The following is a 19,866-nucleotide window of genomic DNA, read 5'->3' as shown; positions in this document are numbered from 1 at the left end:
TTTCTGCGTTGTGTTCTTTTTTTCACTGATTTGTAGGAAAATTTGCTCTTTACTCTGAGTTGCAAATACTTTCCCTGGTTTGCTATGTCTTTTGATTTTGCTTGTGATTTGTGCCATGCAGAATTTTTTATGTTTATGTGAATTTACCCATCTTTCATGGCTTTGGGATTTTTTTGTCATATTGGACAGGTCTTAGTATTTATGACATTAAGAGTAAATCTCCCATGCTTTCTCCTAGTATACTTGCAGTTTCATTTCTCACATTTATATTTTGAATCCATCTGAAATATATTCTGATATAAGGCATGAAATTTAGATTCAACTATATTCTGTTCTAGATGGTACCCAGTTTTTTCAACTTACTGTACCCTGCATTTTATTTTCTTGTAAATGTGCATAATTTTTGGGAAAAATGATCTTTTCACAAATTACTAGCTAGTTAAGGATGTTTTTCTGGGTCTGGTTTTGGGTAACCATGTTAAAAACATAAATATATCTTTCCATATACTTTTTAAGTAACAATCACTCAACCTATGGGAAAGGAAGCAAATTATTGTTGTTTCTCTGGTTAAGGGCAATGAATGGAATAATCACATGTATTTAAAGAGTCCAGATTTAAAATTTTGTTGTATAAATTTTAAAAATATTTAAAAATTGAGTTATCAGGGGCACCTTGACGGCTCAGTTGGTTAAGAGTCCAGCTTCAGCTCAGGTAATGATCTCATGTTGGTGGGTTTGGGCCCCAAGTCTGGTCTGTGCTGACAGCTAGCTCAGAGCCTGGAGCCTGCTTCAGATTCTGTGTCCCCCTTTCTCTCTGACCCTCCCGTGCTCATGCTGTCTCTCTCTCTCAAAAATAAATAAAACATTTAAAAAATTTTAAAAATTGAGTTATAAAAATCCTGATTACCAAACTATAGCTAGTAGAACTGCTGACTTATATTATGTAGTTTATATATACTGTGTAGTTTATAAACTGGCCCAAATATCATTTTGTGATGTCACTTGTAATATCTGAATAAAACAAATGTTAAACCCGATATCAAGTCTATAGAGAGATATCAAGTCCACTGGAAAACCAAAAGCACAAATTGAAAACATCAGATGATTTTTGTGAAATGTGACATCTACCCAAATGTTTTACACATCCTAAAACAGACTCTATAAGTGGAATAATAATAATAATAGGAAGAAGAGAGAAGTCCCTGGAATACACTTAAGATACAAAGAAGATAAATGAAGCTAATTAAAATTTTGAAGTGATGAAAAGAACAAGATATGGGCCATAGGTGTTTGTTGAATGAAGGAAAGAATAAATAGTCTTATCTTCACGTGACCTCTTTAAATTGACCATACAGATCTTAAAAAGTCAATTTTAAAAATATTTTACAAATATACAAAAATCAATTATAGTATAAATAGGTAGCAAAATAAGTTATCTTAGTAGCTCATTTATCATACCTCCTTAAATTAATATGTAGATATCAATGACAGGGATTATTAAGACAGTGATCAAATTAAGATTACTGATAGAAGTACTAAAATGAATGAGAAATTAATCATGTGAGGTAAGTTAATAAATTTAATACTGAAATTCCTACTTTTCATAACAATAGCCTATTTTGCATTAATTTGCAATTCTGGACATTACAGAACTAATGTGTAAATTAACTACTAAAGAAAATAACTAGCATTTTTGAGAGCTATTTGCTAGGCACTAAAATGGCATTTTGCATGTTATGACTTAATTTAACCCTTTAACCCTATGAATTGGTACTACTATTTCCCCACTTTTTGATGATAAAATTAGATGTGCAGAAACTCACCTGAAGTCATATAATTAATTACTAAATAGCATGTCTGGTCTTATCTCATAACTTATGTTCTCGGACTCTAAAATTCATCATAAATGTAGTTTAAAAAACCTATGTCAGATAATTTGATGAATTTGACATTGCTTAACTAAGTACAAACTATTCAACTGAGTAAAACAATATTTTTTAAATCAAAAGTATCCTCCTGAGATTAGTATGCAGTAATCCCACTCCAATTGTGCTATCCCTAGAACTTTTAATGTGCTAAGAGCATGAATGTATAAAAGGACAATGTCTGCATCGAGCTACGGAAGAATTAATATAAGCCCCTAAAATATTTTTCCTGGTGTCCAGAAACACATGTATTATATACGTAAATGCCAGGAAAGTCAGATTCACCAAGGACATTTACTGCATGTCAAGCAAAAAAATTAACTGCTTTAGGCTATGATTACAATAGATCTGATTTCCAAAATATAATTTATAATAGAGAATACTACAGAAATTTTTTGAAAACTTAGACATTTTAACAACTGAAGGCATAACTGTCTTATTCTAAGTTAATTTTCCTTCTAAAAGAGAGCATATGAAAAGTATGTGTAAGTATTTGTGTGTGTGTGTGTGTGTGTGTGTGTGTGTGTGTCTTATAAATACTACTTCGAATTACCCCAAGGTGTGAGCTAAGCCTCTTACTTTCCGTCTTTCAGGTCCACCAAATGCAATATGCCTTGCTTCTTCCACAGTCTCACAGACAAGGCCATTTCCACACACGAACTGAATTACTTTCTTCAGCTGAGGAAACTGAGTCTTTATGACATCAATCATCATTTTACAGCCTTTAATCTCCCTCAGTCTTTCATTGACTGGCTTGATCTAAAAGGTTAAAAAATACTTGTTATATTAGTTACACTAAAATAAAAACCAAATACTTAGTACATACTCAAAAAGCATACATAAGCATGACAGCAAAAAAACTTAACCATATGAACTTATAGGCAATAAAACTTGACAAGAACCTGGTGAACTATATCCCACCACTGACTGGCCCACGTAACATTTAAAGAAAACACACCAGCAAAAGCCAGAAGATATAATTTCCAGATCTGACTTTGCCATCAACCAGTTGGGCCAAAGCAATGCCTGCCAAGTTCTGTGTTCTCAAAATCAGAAAATCTAATGGAAGACAATCCTCATTTACATATGTGTCAAGAGACACATCATGGAACTCTGAAAATCATTTTGGGCTTACACGACCAGGAAAGCCTTCAGACCCTTTTTGCCAGGACTTTTAGGCTGGGTATGTAAATACGTTTTTAAAAAGTGTCTGCGATGATTACTGAATGTCAGCAGGTATGCCCTCACTTTTATGAGAACAAGCCAGTGAGGACTGACAACAAACAAGGCTGAGCGTCAAGTGCAGGGCACAAGCTCTCACCGCTACGCACATGGCTGCAGATCAGGGCCTGGAAAGCTGGACCAAGTAGAGCATTTTCTTTATGAGGTAAAAAACCAGTAAAGGACATTGATTATGATCATGACAAGCTTCCTGTTACAGGAATTTACTCTGGATACTCTAAGGTCTCTCAATACATAAGGCCCCAAAATCTGTCCGCTCCACCAAGGACCATATGTGTTTCCTAGTGATTGCATATTTAACAACTGAGACCCAGGGTTGGCATTTCAGGGACGGACTGATAGGTCTTAACTTCTCCTATAGTTTGCTACAGGACAAAAGAAATTCCTGGCTAGCAGGCAGAGTGGTGAACCGCTGGAGTAACGTCCTCAAAATCGTCAAGGCAGACTCACAGCATGACTAAATTAGAAAGAAATGATATTAAATCAAGAACTACTATGCTTTGCTTACCAATACGCTAACACCAGCGGTGTGAGCAACTAGGGGGCCTTCAAGCTATGATGTTTTTCTATCATTACATAGTTTTAGGCAATAAAGACATGCTATAAAGACAAGATTTTGTCACTACTAAGTAACAAACATCACAAATCTCTTACATCAAGGTAATCTAGAGCAAGGAATGTCTCCGGTTCAGCTCTTTCTTCCTTCAGAAATCGAATACAGTCTTTTGCTACCTTTTCTGAGGCGACAACGATGGCAACCAGGTAGCGCCCAAGAAGTTTGGTCACAGCCAGCTGGTATTTCTTATGAATAGGGTGACAGAGATCAAGCAGCCTTCCAAACTTCGCAGGTTTCAAAAAAGGAGAAAACAAATGCATTATTAAGGGACAAATAATTCACTGTTTTTTAATGTAACAAAGCATAATGGACCAAAAACTAATTTCATAGGATTATTAACTATATAGTGAAATAGCGTCTCATTCAAATGGACATGGGTTTAATTATGAAGCACCCATCAGGTGTGCCACACTTCATTTCAGAGAAGAGTATTGAGGAGACACTAGCCTTACCGAGGCGTTAAGCTATTTCACAAAGCTGTGGTAACTTTTCCAATCTCTGAGTATTTTTTTAAATAGTTTATTGTCATATCAGTTTCCATCACTCTCTGAGTATTAAATAAGCACCTACAAGGTGCCTACTACACGCAGGTACGGAGCTAGAAACTGGGTGACCATCACTGAACAAGTGACCTTACAAGGCTTTCAGTCCACTAGAGAAGATGTAAATAACCAATTAATTACAAGCATGCACAAAAGAGAGTAATAATACACACTGTGACAACACAGAGTACTCTGAGAGCCTGTAACAGGGACCAGGTTGACCGGAGAAGTCAGGGAAGTGCTCCTACGAAGAAGTGCTATATGAGATCTGATGAATGGCCAAGAACTCATTAGACTGAAAATCAAAAACTTCACTAGAAAATGTCAGCATGTCAACCATCCCGGATCACTGCTCCCTAGAACGGATGACGATTCAATTTCACATCTTTCTGCTCTTTCTTCTTTTGATAGGTTCTATCTCAGGAATACCAAGTTCTTTATGAGAGGGCATCACTGTCTTCAATATTTATTCTATTGCTGTTTGTTTTCTTCTTCTCCACTCACCTGTGACTGACTCAAACCTTACTTCCAAGTAATCTGATTTTCAGCTACATATCCCATTCTGTGCTACTTGCAATTTACTTATTAGTTTAGTAATAATGCTTATTCTTGAACAGTGTTCTTAGCTCTGTTTAAATTTTTATTTTCTCTTAGCTCAGATGTGAATCTGGTTCTATGAATTCAAGCTCTTATTAAATGATCCATAGCATGGCATACTGATGGGGGATTTTGGTCAGTAACCTTCTTCCAAACCAGACTCTTTGCCTTCTAAATGCTTTTTTAAAATTTTCTTTAAAAATTTTTCTTTTAATATTTATTTATTTATTTATTTATTTAGAGAAAAGAGACAGAGTGTGAGCAGGGGAGGAGCAAAGAGAGAGGGAGACACAGAATTGGAAGCAGCCTGGAGGCTCTGAGCTGTCAGCATAGAGCCCTACTTGGGGCTCGAACCCATGAACCGTGAGATCATGACTAGAGCCGAAGCCGGACCCTCAACCGACTGAGCCCCCCCAGGCGCCCCATTCTGTATGCTTTTGAAATTACTCTTTATTACTGCATCTACCTAGAGCTGTCGTACTGAATCTTTTCATCTTGCTTAGGTGGGCATCTCTGTTTAAGTTGCTGTGCTGGCTAACTTTCCTGACTGCCTCACCTAGAACTGAGAGCAAGTGCTGAACTAATACGTTCTGTTTTATCTTAGTATTTTCTGATCTATTTCCTATCACCTAAGGGCACAGAGGACAAGGGCAAGTGAGAGCTGAGTTGAGGCTGTGTAGATCTTTTCTTTGAATACTTGAGTTTTACTCTTTCTTCTGAGTTTTTAATTAATATCCTATACCAAGGTTCCTCTGCCTCAGGGGAGGAGGGAAAATTCTGTTTTGGGGAGAGAGCTTTGAACTGGTCTTTACTTCCATCTAAAAACATCAGAGGTTCATGTTCTCTGATCCACTAGTTTTTAACCAAAAGGAAACCAATATGCAGGTGTTTGCTTGATTAAGGGATATTAGGTGAGAAGTCTCAGGAATCTGTCCGTTTTCCTTCTGCAGAGTTAAGAACAAGAAATGTTCAATCTTTTTTTTCTTTTTAATCATGGACTATCACCGTTCTCTGAAGTTTATGGCATTAGATGTAATAGCCTCTTTCCTTTTTTGGTTGTTAAACTACTTTTTGTCATTTTGTTTGGTACTGGGGGGAGGATTCTGTGACCCAGCCTTACTCCTCCTCCATCCCTATCTAGAAGTCAAGACCAGTTTCAAAACAGTTCAAGTGGTTACCAGTGCCAAAAGCTAAAAATAGGCCCTCATAAAAGAAGGACTGCCCAGTGGACACTGCTGTGAGTGACAAGGCAGTGAGACACCCCAACCCAACCGCGAGGAAACCATTCTATGAAACCAACGAATAGGTTAGATCTTGCTGTCCTGGAGCTAATGAAATATATTAGCTGAAGTGGATACACAGATTTAGAGGAAGAGACTTCATTATTTCAAAAGTATGCCATCGATGTTAACTGAAATGTGTTTAAAAAAAATTAAAACCATGAAGAACATGAGGGTTGAGGGGATCTATGATGTCCTTTGGGGATACTGGCCATAACTCGGACTTTCTGGGTCATATGTTAATGTCCAGGTTTCTCTCAGATAATTACTGATCTTTAGACACTGTTGGAAGTTATTTGAATTCTGCCACAATTATTTACTATTATATTTTAAATATAAACAACCGAATGCAAAACTAAAAGATTTCTGAAATAATTCTGCTTCCTGATGGTAACATTATTATAAGAAAGTTTAGCCCTTTTGTTTCAATGAATTATTCATTTCTAATTACCACAGAATCTGGGTAAAGTCTTTGAAGGTGTTCCAGAACTTCTGCTCTCTTCTGCTGACGTTTCCCCTCAAGGTTATCAATTCCAGCATTTTGCAATTCACTTCTAATAAGGTTCAGTTCTTCATTAACTTCAGACATTCTTGACTTTGTGTTTTCAATTTCAACCGCTAGGGTTTCCTCTTGCTGTTTTTTCTCTTTCAAGCAATCCCTACATAATAACAATACGTTACTAGCAAAGAGGAAAAATGTAATTACAGGATACAACATACTGTGGTCTGGCACTGTAAGGGAATGGAACAGAGCTTATCAGCTTTAAATGATGAAAATGGCAATAAAAGAGGCTTAGCACCAGACATGGGCAAAGAGATTTTGATCATCCTCTGTTGATTCAGAAGCTACATATTTCTGAAGACTGAGCCATTTAGGACAGACGGTTAGAATCAGAGCAGTCATTGTGGGCCTAACAATAAGTAAACGCCAAAGACAAACAAAACTCTTAGTGGCAGGACAATTAGGTCATGGCAGCCATTGCGACATAACTTTTATTATAAAATATCAATGCCAACATTTCAAGTTTCATCACTTGAAAGTTTATATTTTAAAAACTTAGTGTATTTACTTACAAGGTTAAGTATCATTTTTAATTATCTACAATGAAATGAAAAAAAAAATGGAGGAGTGAGGGGCCCCTGGGTGGCTCAGTCGGTTAAGTGTCTGATGCTCGATTTCAGCTCAGGTCTTGATCTTGCAGTCATGGGATCAAGCCCCACATTGGGCTCCATGCTAAGTATGGAGGTGGCTTGGGATGCTCTCATTCTCCTTCTTTCTCTGCCCCTTCCCCCCTCAAAATAAATAAGCATTTTTTTAAAAAAGAAAAAGACGTAGAAGAGAGAACACTATGATATAGTGGAAGGTTTCATTTCACAAATATACCAGACCCCTGAGACATAAGAAAGCCACAAGAATTTCCCCTGTACCCACATGCATGTTTTTGTATATTCCTCCAACTTCTCTATTCGTTTTTTATGATCTTCTATCTGCTCTTGTATTTGTTTTAGATTTTCCTAAAACAGGAAGAAAAACTTAAAATCAATTATAGCAAATAAAATTACTTTTCACTGTCTTCCTAGAAATTACTAAAGAATTGTAAGACGTTCTAAATTTAAATATATCAAATATAACCATATGAAACCACTCATATGAGCAATGTTTAACTCTGAGAAGGCAGTAACACACAGAGCTTTGAGGTTCTAAGAGTCAAGCTTCAAATCCTGGCTCCACCATTTACTAGATATCTGGCAACTTCAACGCGGGGGAGGCATCTGGGTGTGAAGATCTGAAGTTCAGCTTGGGCTAAGTCTGAGATCTCTATTCAGCATCCAGAATGGAGGTGCTGACAAAGCAGCTGGAGATAGGAGGTTGTGAGCAAGAAATACGAATTTGGGAGTCATTGGCAGATGATATTTAAGGCTATGGGAACACAGATCACCAAGGCAAAAAACTTAGAAAAGAGGAAAAACCAGATGAGAACATATTATACATACTAGTATCTACTTCATAAAGTTGTCTGAATATTAAATAAATCGGGTTCGCAGCTGTGCTGTAAAATGGGACATACGCGGCATGTGTAAATAAATACTACGCCATAATATTATTGCTGTTACCTCTGGAAAATGTCGGCTCCATTTCCAGAGACACATTTCATTTTGAAATACCAATCCTCAGTTTCCCCATCTGTACACTAGGGTAAATGCCCACTCTTTGTTATTGTGGTGACATGTACAGGAACTAATAAATGCAACGTGTCTAGCAATGTAATCAACAAACATTTCCCTTTAATATCCAAACATTTACTTATAAATCAAATGTATATATAATTCAGAACCATTTGCCCTTTACAATTCTTGCCAGAAATGGTCATATTTTCAGGACGGCCCACTGACAGTAGAAGTTACCGTGATTTGTTATTACTGTTGAACTGCCATAATAATTTCACAGTCCAATTCTCACTCTCTGGGAAAGGCGGTCATGAGGCAGAGAGGAAAGACCGAGTACTTCAGACATTATCATACACTCTCATCTTGTTCAACCCCCCATCTCTGTGAGGTGGACTTACTTGTCCTCACCGCACAGATGAAGCAGTCAAAGCCCAGCCTGGCCAAGTTAAATAACGTAGTTACTTCTCAAGACTACACAGATCAGTGACAGAACGAGACGGGCTGGAAGCCGGGTCTGCCCAACACAAGGGCAGGCGCTGTCATGCCGTCTTGAAGGTCACTTCCCATGCAGCGCAGGAAGCTCCTGGGCTCCTCCTGGGCTGTGTCCTTGATGTTTCCCCAGGGCCTTGCATTCACCTCTGTTAGGACGCTTGTTTGCGTTTACCCTTTATCGACCCTCCTCCTCACCTCACTGGACTAAAACACACGAAAAAGCAAAGACTGTATGATCTGCTCATGGCCATCACCACACGGGTGTGTACAGAATACTGATTATGGGATGAAAGCACTTTCTACTTCTGTCTTAGAGCACAACGAAAGGGCACCTAAATGACACTGAGCAGCAAAACAGGGGATCCAGACTTTTAGAACTAATTGCTTAAGCCCAATGTAAGTCCACCTATGTACTGAGAAGCAGACATAAAGTGAGAATAACATTTCATGGACAATAATTCCCAGTCATGACTGCACAAACCAAGGTACCTGAACTTCTCCGTGCCTCCTCTTTTCAAATGCCAGTCTGTCCTTGTCAGCCCTCTGCTCCCGCTGCAGCTTTTCCAGTTGTTGGGTCATGACAGCCACTTTCTTTCTTACTTGTTCCTTAAGTTCTCTATAACGGTCCAGCTGTATAAGGAGTATGAAATTACTACCACTCACATAAGAAACATGAGAGGAAATTTCTATGTATATCCTTTGACTAGAAGATAATCTTATCAGCTTTAAATAAATTAGATCATAATTGGTTATCTTCTCCAGGTTAGATAATGTGAACATAAAATGAACCTCTTCGTATTTAAAACTGCATAGATAGATAAAGTATTCAAAACCAAATCTATAGAAAGTCTCTGCAAGAAAAACTTAAGGAGAAAGGGGATTAAAAAAAGAGAGAAAGGATAGTAAAACTTCTTAACAGTCCAAAAGCAAGAGGAATTCCGATAAAAATCAAGTATTTATAGTTATTTTAGTATCTATATAGTGATGCAAAATTATCATAAAATTAATGAAAGATAAATGATAAAAAGTCAGTTGAGAGAATGTTTGAAAACTATGAATTAAAAATTATGGGAGATCTACCAATTTGTTATAATTTTTTTCCAATGTTATAATTAAATCTTACATACCAAATTGCCTATTAATTCACCACCACATTTAAACCACGTCTATCAACTTCCCTCCTGCCAATTAAGTGGTCGTGTTTCTTCAAAGCCACATATATCTGATTTTTAAGTTTTTATAATATTCGTAAGGAAAAAATGATTATCTTACAAAGATATTACCTTATTTTTGTTACAAAATGATGCCATGTGGTCTTATTAAAGTATTTTCTAAAACTTCAATTAACTCATAAATATTATAATGCCATCTAATCTTATAAAGTAAAGCTAGCCAAATTTAGACTCTGCATATAAGCTGAAAAACTTCAGTCCCCATAATTGAGATGAGGATTGTCTGAGTTCAATCTCTTAAAATATCAGAGAGGACATCTTCTAAATTGTTTCTAAGAAGCTGAAATAATAGTAAGTTTTCTCATATGTTGACTTGTTCACCTGACTGGCTTCTAGTTCAATGTCTCGCCCTCTGTGTAACATTTCTTCCTCAACCTGCTTTTCAAAACTTCTCCATGCACCATCTAAATCAACCAGCTCTCTCTCCAGGGCTTTTATGTCATCTTCCTGTTTAGAACATTGTTTTTCACTGTCCTTTATTGATTTCTTAGTCACATCTAATTTCTTGAGGTGGTGAGAAGTATTTTCTTTGGCTTTAATGTACTGAGGCCTTTTCTGATTTAAAAGTGCTTCAAGAGATCTAAAAAGAAAATAAAGTTTGCTTTAAAGTAAATTAAATCTATACCATCTAAAGGAAGGAAGTTCTTTTGATCAAATCATACATTTAAAAATAAATTTAAAAAATTGACTTTCAGAGACTATACGCAGATCAGTGCTTTCCAGAGGTTGGGGGGAGGGGGCTATCAAATAGGTGGAGCACAGGGGAATTTTTTTGAGTGGTCAACTACTCTGTATGATACTCCAATGGTGGATATAGGACATCATACATTTGTGAAAACCTACAGAGCTTTATGGCACCAAAAGTGAACCTTAATGTAATGTACGCAAATTTTAAAAATCACTTAGGATACCAAGGGATCCTAGATAGAATACAGAATGTGACCAAAGAATCTACTGTATTACCAATGTATGAAATCACTTCCTGAAGGGGACTGGGAGGAAAGGTGCTAACCTAAGTCATTCTGAAAATGAGTCTAGTCTACAAAATTGAAAGCAAGAGGGCCAGTACATAAGGCACTGTACCCTAGTTGCTAAAGCTGCTCCCTCCCTGTGAGGCTCTGGGGAAACAATGGCGGTACTGCCATAGACATTATGAACTGAAAGTGACCGGCCCAACACGGAAGCCAGGGTGCTCGCTGTTGCCACGGGAGGTTATGGGTAGGCAAGAGAAGGTCAACATCAACGGTGATGGCAGCTCATGCTGTGATGTATCAGACAGATGCTAGGTCATGTAACATACTCTAGGTAGATATTCCTGATGTGATGAAAATAACATTTTGCCCTGTGGCCTTCCTCTTCGAAATCCATAAACCTTGACTAATTATAGAAAACTATCAGACAAATCCAAATTAAGAGACATTCTACAAAAAAACCTGATCAATATGCCTCAAAATGATCAAGGTCATCAAAAACAAGGAAAGGCTGAGAGACTGTCAAGCCAAGAGGAGCCTACGAAAACAGGGTAACAAATGTCATGTGGTGTCCTGGATCAGAACCCAGGGAGAAGAGAGAAAACTGGTGTGTGAACACCGGTTCACTAATCCTGACACAGGTATCATATCGATAATGTCGGAAGTAGGAGGAACTGAGTGTGGGGAATATGGCGACTCTTACTATCTTTGTAACTTTTCTATATATCTAAAAATACTCCAAAGGAAAAAGTTTATTTAAAAAATCAACTTTCAAATGGCACTTTTACTTTTTAACAATGTACATAAATTCCAACTGTTAATAACTATTTTTTAAAACTTACTTTAACTCTTTTTCTGTTTGTTGTAGGTGTCTAGTTACCATTCCATGTTCCTTTTTCTTGGCTTTAACCATGTTTTCATGATGAGAAAGAGACTCTTTTGTGACACTCAAATTCCTGTTCACATGCTCTAACTCAGTGTTCAGAAAATGAATTTTCCTTTCATTATGATACAGTTGGAAAAGCTTTAATTGTATCTTGTTTATTTTCAGTTCTTCAAGGAGACTCTGGTAACGATCTGCCTATAGAACAGTACAATTCAACAACAGTTAAAAGAGAATATATTAAAGCTGACTTTTCACAACCTCAGTGAGAACACCAACAAATGATCTCTAAGGAATCAAATTATTTATTGTTTATTATTCACAAGTTATTAAATTCATTAAGAAATTAGCTTTGTCTTTAAGAAAAAATATTCTTGTCAAAAGTAGCATTATCTGGAGAAGGTTTCTGACGAGATCAAGCGCATCCAGGGTGGTATGGCCATAGACAAGAGAAGGTTTCTGGAAAGACTTATACAGGAAACCAGGAAATCAGATTGTATTCTCATATACTCAGTGGTATGGCGTTAAGAGCAATGAAGTGGCACCTGCTAACCTGGATCCTTGTCCCATTTCTGTTTGGACCTCAAAGTATGGCAAGTCCATTAACATTTCAAGTTTCTACTTATTTTGAGAGAGAGAGCAAGCACACGCGTGTGGGAGGGGCAGAGAGGGAGAGGATAGGAGAGAGAGAGAGAGAAAGGGAGGGAGGGAGGGAGAAGGAGAGAGAGAAAGGGAGGGAGAAAGAGAGAATCCCAAGCAGGCTCTGCACTGTCAGTGCTTAGCCCAAAGTAAGGCTCAATCTCATAAACTGTGAGATCATGACATGAGCCAAAATCAAGAGTTGGATGCTTAACCAACTGAGCCACCCAGGCATCCCACGATTAACATTTCTGATACCAGCTTCCTCATTTGTAAACTGAAGAAAGTTAAATGACTTATAGGGTCCCTAGCAACTTTAAATCCAAGAATTCCAGGTAAAATTCCTGCTATACGATAAAATTTTTCTATTAAGAAGACAGGAATATTAAAATTCTAAAGTATATGTAAAATGGAAGACTTTCCTTAACATTTGTACTACTAATAAAGGAATAATGGAATGGGCTTCCTTGAGAGAAAAGCTCCTAATCAATGATGTTGCCCAAGTAACAGGTAAAGAGCCATTTGCCATGGCATTTTAAAAAATAGTTAGGAAATTCAACAATTAAAAAAAATGTTTTTATGTTTATTTATTTTTGAGAGACAGAGAGACAGAGCATGAGCAGGGGAGGGGCAGAGAAAGGAGACAGAATCGGAAGCAGGCTCCAGGCTCCAAGCTGTCAACACAGAGCCTGACGCAGGGCTCGAACTCACTGACTGTGAGGTCATGACCTGAGCGGAAGTCGGATGCTTAACCGACTGAGCCACCCAGGCAGCCCAGGAAATTCAACAATTCTAACTATCCTCAAAATGTTTAATGTTCTGCAACTCTACTTTCTGAAAGCTGCTTCAGTATATTAAGAAAAACACAGTCTGACTTTCACCAATACCACCCCTTTCCACTAACAAAGCCAAGGACATATACGCACATATGAAAATATGAAGAAACAAACACCACAGTGAGAAACACATCCACCTTTCATTTATTTCTTCATATATATTATTTGACTGCCTACTATGTGCCAGGTCCTATGTGCCAGGGAAGAAGATAAAAAAGTCCCTGCTTTTATAAGCTTATAATCTAGTTGTTCCAATGGGGCGGGGGTAGGAATCAGAGATTAAACAAGCAAACAAATAATAAACAAGATAATCTCATACTGCAATAGATGTTACAAAAGAAACAGGGTAATATAATCATGAGGGACGGAATGCCAACATAGACTGGGGGTGTGGATAGCAAACGCCTGCCTGAGAAAACGGCAGTGAAACCTTGAATGAGAAAGACTGGTCATGACAAAAGCCAGGCATCCAGCTATCCAGGCAGAGGAAACAGCAAAAGCTCCGAGCTAGAAGTGAGCACGGTATGTTCAATAACTAGTGAAGGCCAGTGTGGTGGGAGAGTAGAGGAAACCAAAGCTTGAGAGGTAGGCAATGGGCTAGGTCAGCAGGCTGCACAGGGACACTAATGGAAAGCACTGCACTGATAGAGGGTTTGTGCAAGACAGAATTTGGGGCGCCTGGGTGGTTCAGTCCATTGAGGGTCCAACTCTTAGTTTTTAATGTTTATATATTTTTGAGAGAGAGAAAAGACACAGAGTGCAAGCAGGGAAGGGGCAGAAACAGAGGGAGACCCAGAATCCAAAGCAGGCTCCAAGCTGTCAGCACAGAGACCAACATGGGGTTTGAACCCTCAAACTGTGAGATCATGACCTGAGCCAAAGTTGAACGCTTAACCGATTGAGCCACCCAGGTACCTGAACAAAGATCACGCTAAATGCAAAGAACTATCAACCATAAATTAGGTACCATACTAGGCACTCTAAAGCACACCAAAAAATACCACAAAACAGCAATATGAAAAGCATGTCTATGGCCTCCTAGAGGTTCCCAATACCCTTTTAGGGAGACCCTAGAAGTCAAAACTCTTTCCATAATAACAGTAAGACTTCATTTGCCTTTTTCATTGTGTTGATACTTACACTGATGGTGCAAAAGCCAATGGTGGATAAAGCTGCTAGGCCTTAACATAAATAAGATTTTATACAGGAGGAGATAGGAGAATTCATCAGTCTACTATTAAGCCATATTTTAAGGAGATTATAAATATGTAAAACAATGTCACCCTTCTAGTTAGTTTTACAAAATGCAGTTATTTTTCATAAAAATGTTATTTATGTTAATGTGTAATGTTTCTTATTGCTGTTTTTACATTGGTAATAATATATTTTTAATTTCTCAGTTTTATTTTCAAATACAATAAATATTGGTAGAAATGACCCACATTAACAGAAACCCTTTGGGGACCTCAATAATTTAAAAGAATGTTAAGAGGACAAGATCCAAAAGTTGAAAGCCTGCACCACATAAGATACACACCCCTCAAGCTTATTTTTAGTTGGTAAAATCCAACATTTTTGTACTTCAGGTAGTACTGCCTATTTAGCAAAAAACAAAAACAAAACAGCAGAAACTACATCAAAAAGTTTACTTTTAATGAATAGTGGGCTTCATTTGTCTTATATTATTTTTTTAGTAACCCAAAGCCAAGATCTAACAATGTGAACAGACTGAAAGTCTTTGTGTCCAACACGTATTGGTTCATCTTCACGCCGCCTTACCTCTTCTTTCTCTAGCTTTGCATGTTTGCGCTCTGCAGCCACATTTTTTTTCTTATTAAAATTAAACTGTGCATCCTCTTCAGCTTTTAGTAACTTTCTTTTCTTTTCCTCATATTCTCCTATGAGCTCTCCTGAAGTGCTGATTTCCTCAAAAAACTGGGTTCTTTCTTTGGGTTTTTTCATTGAAATCAACTCTACAGTTCCCTTTTAAAAACAGTAAAGTACACCAATATAAAGTATATAGATGCATTTTCAAAATCATGAACCAAATAAACTAGTACAGTTACTTACCTGAAAAACGAGACAATTCCGTGCTCTGACTATTATGCCTATTTTTTCCAACATGGCTATGTAAGCAGAACGACTCACTAGATTATCATCAAAATGAAATTCTGAGCATCCCCCTAAGAGAATAAAACTGTTATTGGAACTATAAATACCAGACATATAACAACTATTCAAAATATAGTAAAAGTATTTTTCTTATTGAAGTGGCCAGTTATGTAAGAACATAGGTGTTACTAATAAATACATTTAATCAGTCAATAATTATTGAACATCTACTATACATGCCAAGGAGAATTCTACAGTAGTGAACAAACAGAGGACAGTCTGGATCTCAAGGAGCTTATATATCCCACAGGGCAGACAAAACTGAGATATGTAAGTACAATAAAGATTACGTGAGAAAGTGTTAAGTGCTAAGGAGTAAAAGAGAGGTGGGAAGGAGATATGGAAGTTTCTGTGACAGGGAACAGATATTGCAATCTTAAATAGGAGAGTATTATGGGCTGAATGCTTATGTCTCCCCTCAATTCATACGTAGAAATCCTAACCCTCAAAGTGATGGTGTTAGAAGGTGGGGCCTTTGGGAGGTGATTAAGTTGTGACTGTGGAACCCTCATGAGTGGGATTAGTGGGCTCATAAAAGGGACCCAACAGTGCTCCCTAATTCCTTCCACCATGTGAGAACCCAATGAGCTGTATGCAACCGGGAAGAGAGCCCCTCATCTGACCATACTGGCAACCTGATCTTGGACTTCCAGCTTCCAGAAGTGTGAGAAATAAATTTTTATTGTTTACAAGCTATCTAGGCTGAGGTATTTTGTTACAGCAGCCTGAACAAGGACAGACGGGCTGAGAACAAACAAAGCGGAGGCATCGCACTTCTGGTATGAACACAGATCACAAAGCCACAGTAATCAAGACATTATGGCGCTGATATAAAAATAGACACAGACACCAATCAACAGAATAGAGCGCCCAGGCATACTGCATCAACACACTTACAGGTGAATCTAAAATAGTTAATCTCATAGAAGCAGAGAACAGAACGGTGGATGCCAGTGGCCAGGCGGATAAACAATGGGGAGATGTTGGTCAAGTGTTATAAAGTAAGCTCTAGGCCCAATGGGGGCTCAAACCCCACAACCTCCAGATCAGGAGTCACGTGCTCTGCCTACTGAGCCAGCCAGGTGCCCCTAAATATATGCAATTTTTTACCTGTCCATTATACTTCAATAAAGATGGGAAAAATAAATTTATCACAATTTATTAAAGAGTAGGCTAGAGAATCCTTACTGAAACAGAAACTTTTGAGTAAAAACCCAAAGAAAGTGGGAAAATTCACCAATAAAGATATTTAGGTGATAAGGTGGTAAAATACTTAAATTACACATTAAGGTATAAGTATACAATATAAGTATTAATAAAATAGTATTTATACATTGGAACATTAAGACCATGTTCTTTTTTTTTTAAGACTATGTTCTAGTGGACCAGAATAAAATATAAAAAACAAAAACCAAGACATGCCTATATTATGGAGGCTCTGTAACTCTTACCATATAGAAAAGATATTCAAAACAACTCTCAATCTTGCTTCTTCAGAAAACAGGAACTTCATTATTTAACTCACAAAATACAAATTCGTATATTTCACTCAAATCGCTACTTAGTGGTAGAAAACCATTCTATACAAACCAAAAATACAGGGGCATCTGGGTAGCTCAGCTCATTAAGCATGTGGCCCTTAGTCTCGGCTCAGGTCATGATCTCACGACTTGTGAGGCTGAGCCCTATGGCGGGCTCCTTGCTGACAGCGTGGAGCCTGCTTGAGATTCTCTGCCCCTCCCCTGCTCACATGCGCATGCATGCTCTCTCTCTAAACTATAGGATGTATACATATACAAGCAGTTCATCACCAAGAAAACAGATAAACATAAAGGATCTCCTTCATTTTAACCTAATAAGCAGTAGAAAAATGCTATTTGACAGTAGAGAAATTTGAACAAATATGTCTGCTTTAAGAAGGGTCTTAGTGGAGAATCATACAGGTTCTATTATTTGCTTCTGAGATTTGTCATGTGAGAGAGAAAGAGAGAAAAAACAGATCTCTAGTTTACTATGCCAGTAAAATAATAAATTACACCCTTCAAAAAAAGAAAAAACAGGTCATTTGACTTAACTTTTGAAAAATCAAAGGACTCATAAGGAAATATCTACAAAAAAAAATACCTCGGATAATCCTTGTAAATGTTTTCTCCTCTCCACTTTCCTCCACATAAACCATTTTTACACTCGCAGAAGAGGAGACAGGTTTTCCAATATGTGCTCCATGAATGAGTTCTTGAATAGTTTTCACTCTTAAATTAGCTATTTTCTCTCCCATCACAAAACTAAGTGCATCCATTACATTAGATTTTCCTGGGCAAGAAGAGAGAAAAAAGTTATCCCTTAATAATAAAAATCATAATAATAAACTTTGTCCAGAGCCAAAGAAGCCACCAATGGAAGTGAAATATAGCCAATATATGTGTCTACACAGCAGTACTGTCCCGTCTGTATTTAAGATCATGTGATGCACAGTTTCACACAGGCCCCTGGGTTCCTCCGTGCAGCTGTGGCAGATATTAAGTGGCATAATTTAAGATCTAAGTAAGTGGGTTTAAACCCCAGCTCTCTGCCATTATTAAATATTACATACTATGGCAAATCATTTAACCTCTCTGAATTTCAGTTATTCCATTTTATGAATATTAATCATCACTTATTTTAAAAAATGGCTATGTCCAAGATATTCCCAAGGACTAGAATAAGGTTGCCAGAATATTTGACTGGTAGGAACTGGTGTACAGAAAAGTTATAGAGCAGACCTGAGGCTGCAATCCTTTGAAAGGCCTCTCACAAGATTGACTAGAATCTGGGGATTTGTATTTTGGGAAGGTTTCCATCATTTTCTGATAAGAATGTTTCATTGTGCCTAAAGTGTTTATACAATATGATTTATGCTAGACCCATGTTTTCTTTTTAAGAGTCTGGAATTTTGGTAGATTTTGGTTTGTGCTAGACAGAGGGCGCTCAGCTGACCATTCCCCTGCAAAAACCCTGGGCATGGAGTCTACCTGAGGTTCTTTGGTAGACAGCATTTCATGCATATTGCTACCACTCATTGCTGGAGGAGTTGCCTTCCTGTGTGACTCCACTGGGGGGAGTTTTCTTAGAACCTTGTGCCTGGTTTCCTGTTTGCCCCCACGTGCCTTCCCCCTTGCCGAGTTTGCTCTGTTCCCTTTCACTGAACACCTAACAATCCTGAATACAACTATACACTGAGTTCTGTGAATCCTCCTAGCAAATCACTGAAATGGGAAGGTAGTCTTGGGGATTCCTGATCCAAAGGACAAATTGTTATCCAGTCATGATAACATGAGCCCACAGTTTGCTCTAAGACAATTTCCAAAGTGCTACGTCCTTGCTACTACCATCTCTTATCGATCTATCAATCAATCAAACACATTCCTTCCCCCAGATCCACAAGGACCTTAAATTTCCAGTGCCGGAACAGGGGGAAGATAATACAAAGAAAATACTAAGCCAGTGGAACATGGCTTAGTTTTAGAAGTTTAAGAATTTGGCTTCAACTCACAACCCTGAGATCAAGAAGAGTCCATGCTCTACCAACTGAGCCAGCCAGGCTCCCCAGTTTATAATCTTTCTAAAAAGAATTTGAAGAGGTTAAAACGCTACAAATTTATTTAGCTAAGTTTCAATTAACTATTGGGTATGAAACATGGCTGTCTGGGTTGCTGACAATCTGCAGATTAAAAGCTATTGTAAATCAGATAGGACAAAGTGAATACTAACTTAATGGAATTAAGTCTGACTGTAACAATTTAAAAGAAACCGGTTTTGGTCAATCCTTATTTAAAATCTGCCTAAAATAAATACTTGCTTACCCAAATTAACTTATTCCATTAATATATTTTGAATATCTATTATGTGTTAGGTCATGAGGATACAGTAAAAGAACAAGACAAAAAACCTCCCTGCCTAATGAGACATATTCTATTAAGAGAGACAGAAGACAAAAGACAATTACATACTAGAATAAGTATCATGAGGAAATAGACTGGGTGATGAATACATGGTAACTGGGAGAGACAACTTCAGAGAAGATGGTCAGGAAACATTTATTAAGAGCCTGTTTACCAGCTGGCGTTAGCTTAAGACTCATCTGCTGAAAAGAATGAATGAATGAATGAACGAACAAATGAACAAGTCAAGTCCAGTTTGGTAATGGTCAGACAGGGGACCTCTGCTGCAAATAACTCAGGAAAGTAATAGTTCCAGAAGAATTATCTTTTAGGTCGTCATCACTTGACAA

At 37.6% G+C, this 19,866-nt stretch overlaps 1 protein-coding gene and 1 long non-coding RNA gene across 2 annotated transcripts in view; one reads left to right on the top strand and one right to left on the bottom strand.

Annotated features, from left to right (window-relative positions):
• The window catches only part of SMC1B (structural maintenance of chromosomes 1B), a 70,060-nt gene that overhangs the window by 36,129 nt on the left and 14,065 nt on the right, over positions 1-19,866 (bottom strand). Inside the window, exons 2-11 of the mRNA XM_029954845.1 lie at positions 17,721-17,909; positions 15,495-15,607; positions 15,204-15,407; positions 11,909-12,147; positions 10,417-10,675; positions 9,353-9,493; positions 7,635-7,717; positions 6,654-6,861; positions 3,822-4,007; positions 2,505-2,684 (exon numbers count right to left, since the gene is read on the bottom strand). Coding sequence (XP_029810705.1) covers positions 2,505-2,684; positions 3,822-4,007; positions 6,654-6,861; positions 7,635-7,717; positions 9,353-9,493; positions 10,417-10,675; positions 11,909-12,147; positions 15,204-15,407; positions 15,495-15,607; positions 17,721-17,909 — 1,802 coding nt within the window. The remainder of the gene's footprint in view (positions 1-2,504; positions 2,685-3,821; positions 4,008-6,653; positions 6,862-7,634; positions 7,718-9,352; positions 9,494-10,416; positions 10,676-11,908; positions 12,148-15,203; positions 15,408-15,494; positions 15,608-17,720; positions 17,910-19,866) is intronic.
• Positions 11,119-12,298, top strand: LOC115304609. The gene is made up of 2 exons (XR_003914523.1): positions 11,119-11,707; positions 12,118-12,298. It is a non-coding gene; the product is annotated as an uncharacterized LOC115304609 (long non-coding RNA).

The sequence above is a fragment of the Suricata suricatta genome, chromosome 10, assembly GCF_006229205.1.
Source record: "Suricata suricatta isolate VVHF042 chromosome 10, meerkat_22Aug2017_6uvM2_HiC, whole genome shotgun sequence".
In the NCBI taxonomy this organism is placed as follows: domain Eukaryota; kingdom Metazoa; phylum Chordata; class Mammalia; order Carnivora; family Herpestidae; genus Suricata; species Suricata suricatta.
Note: the sequence above shows the minus strand (reverse complement) of the source record. Positions and strands in the feature narration are given on the sequence as shown.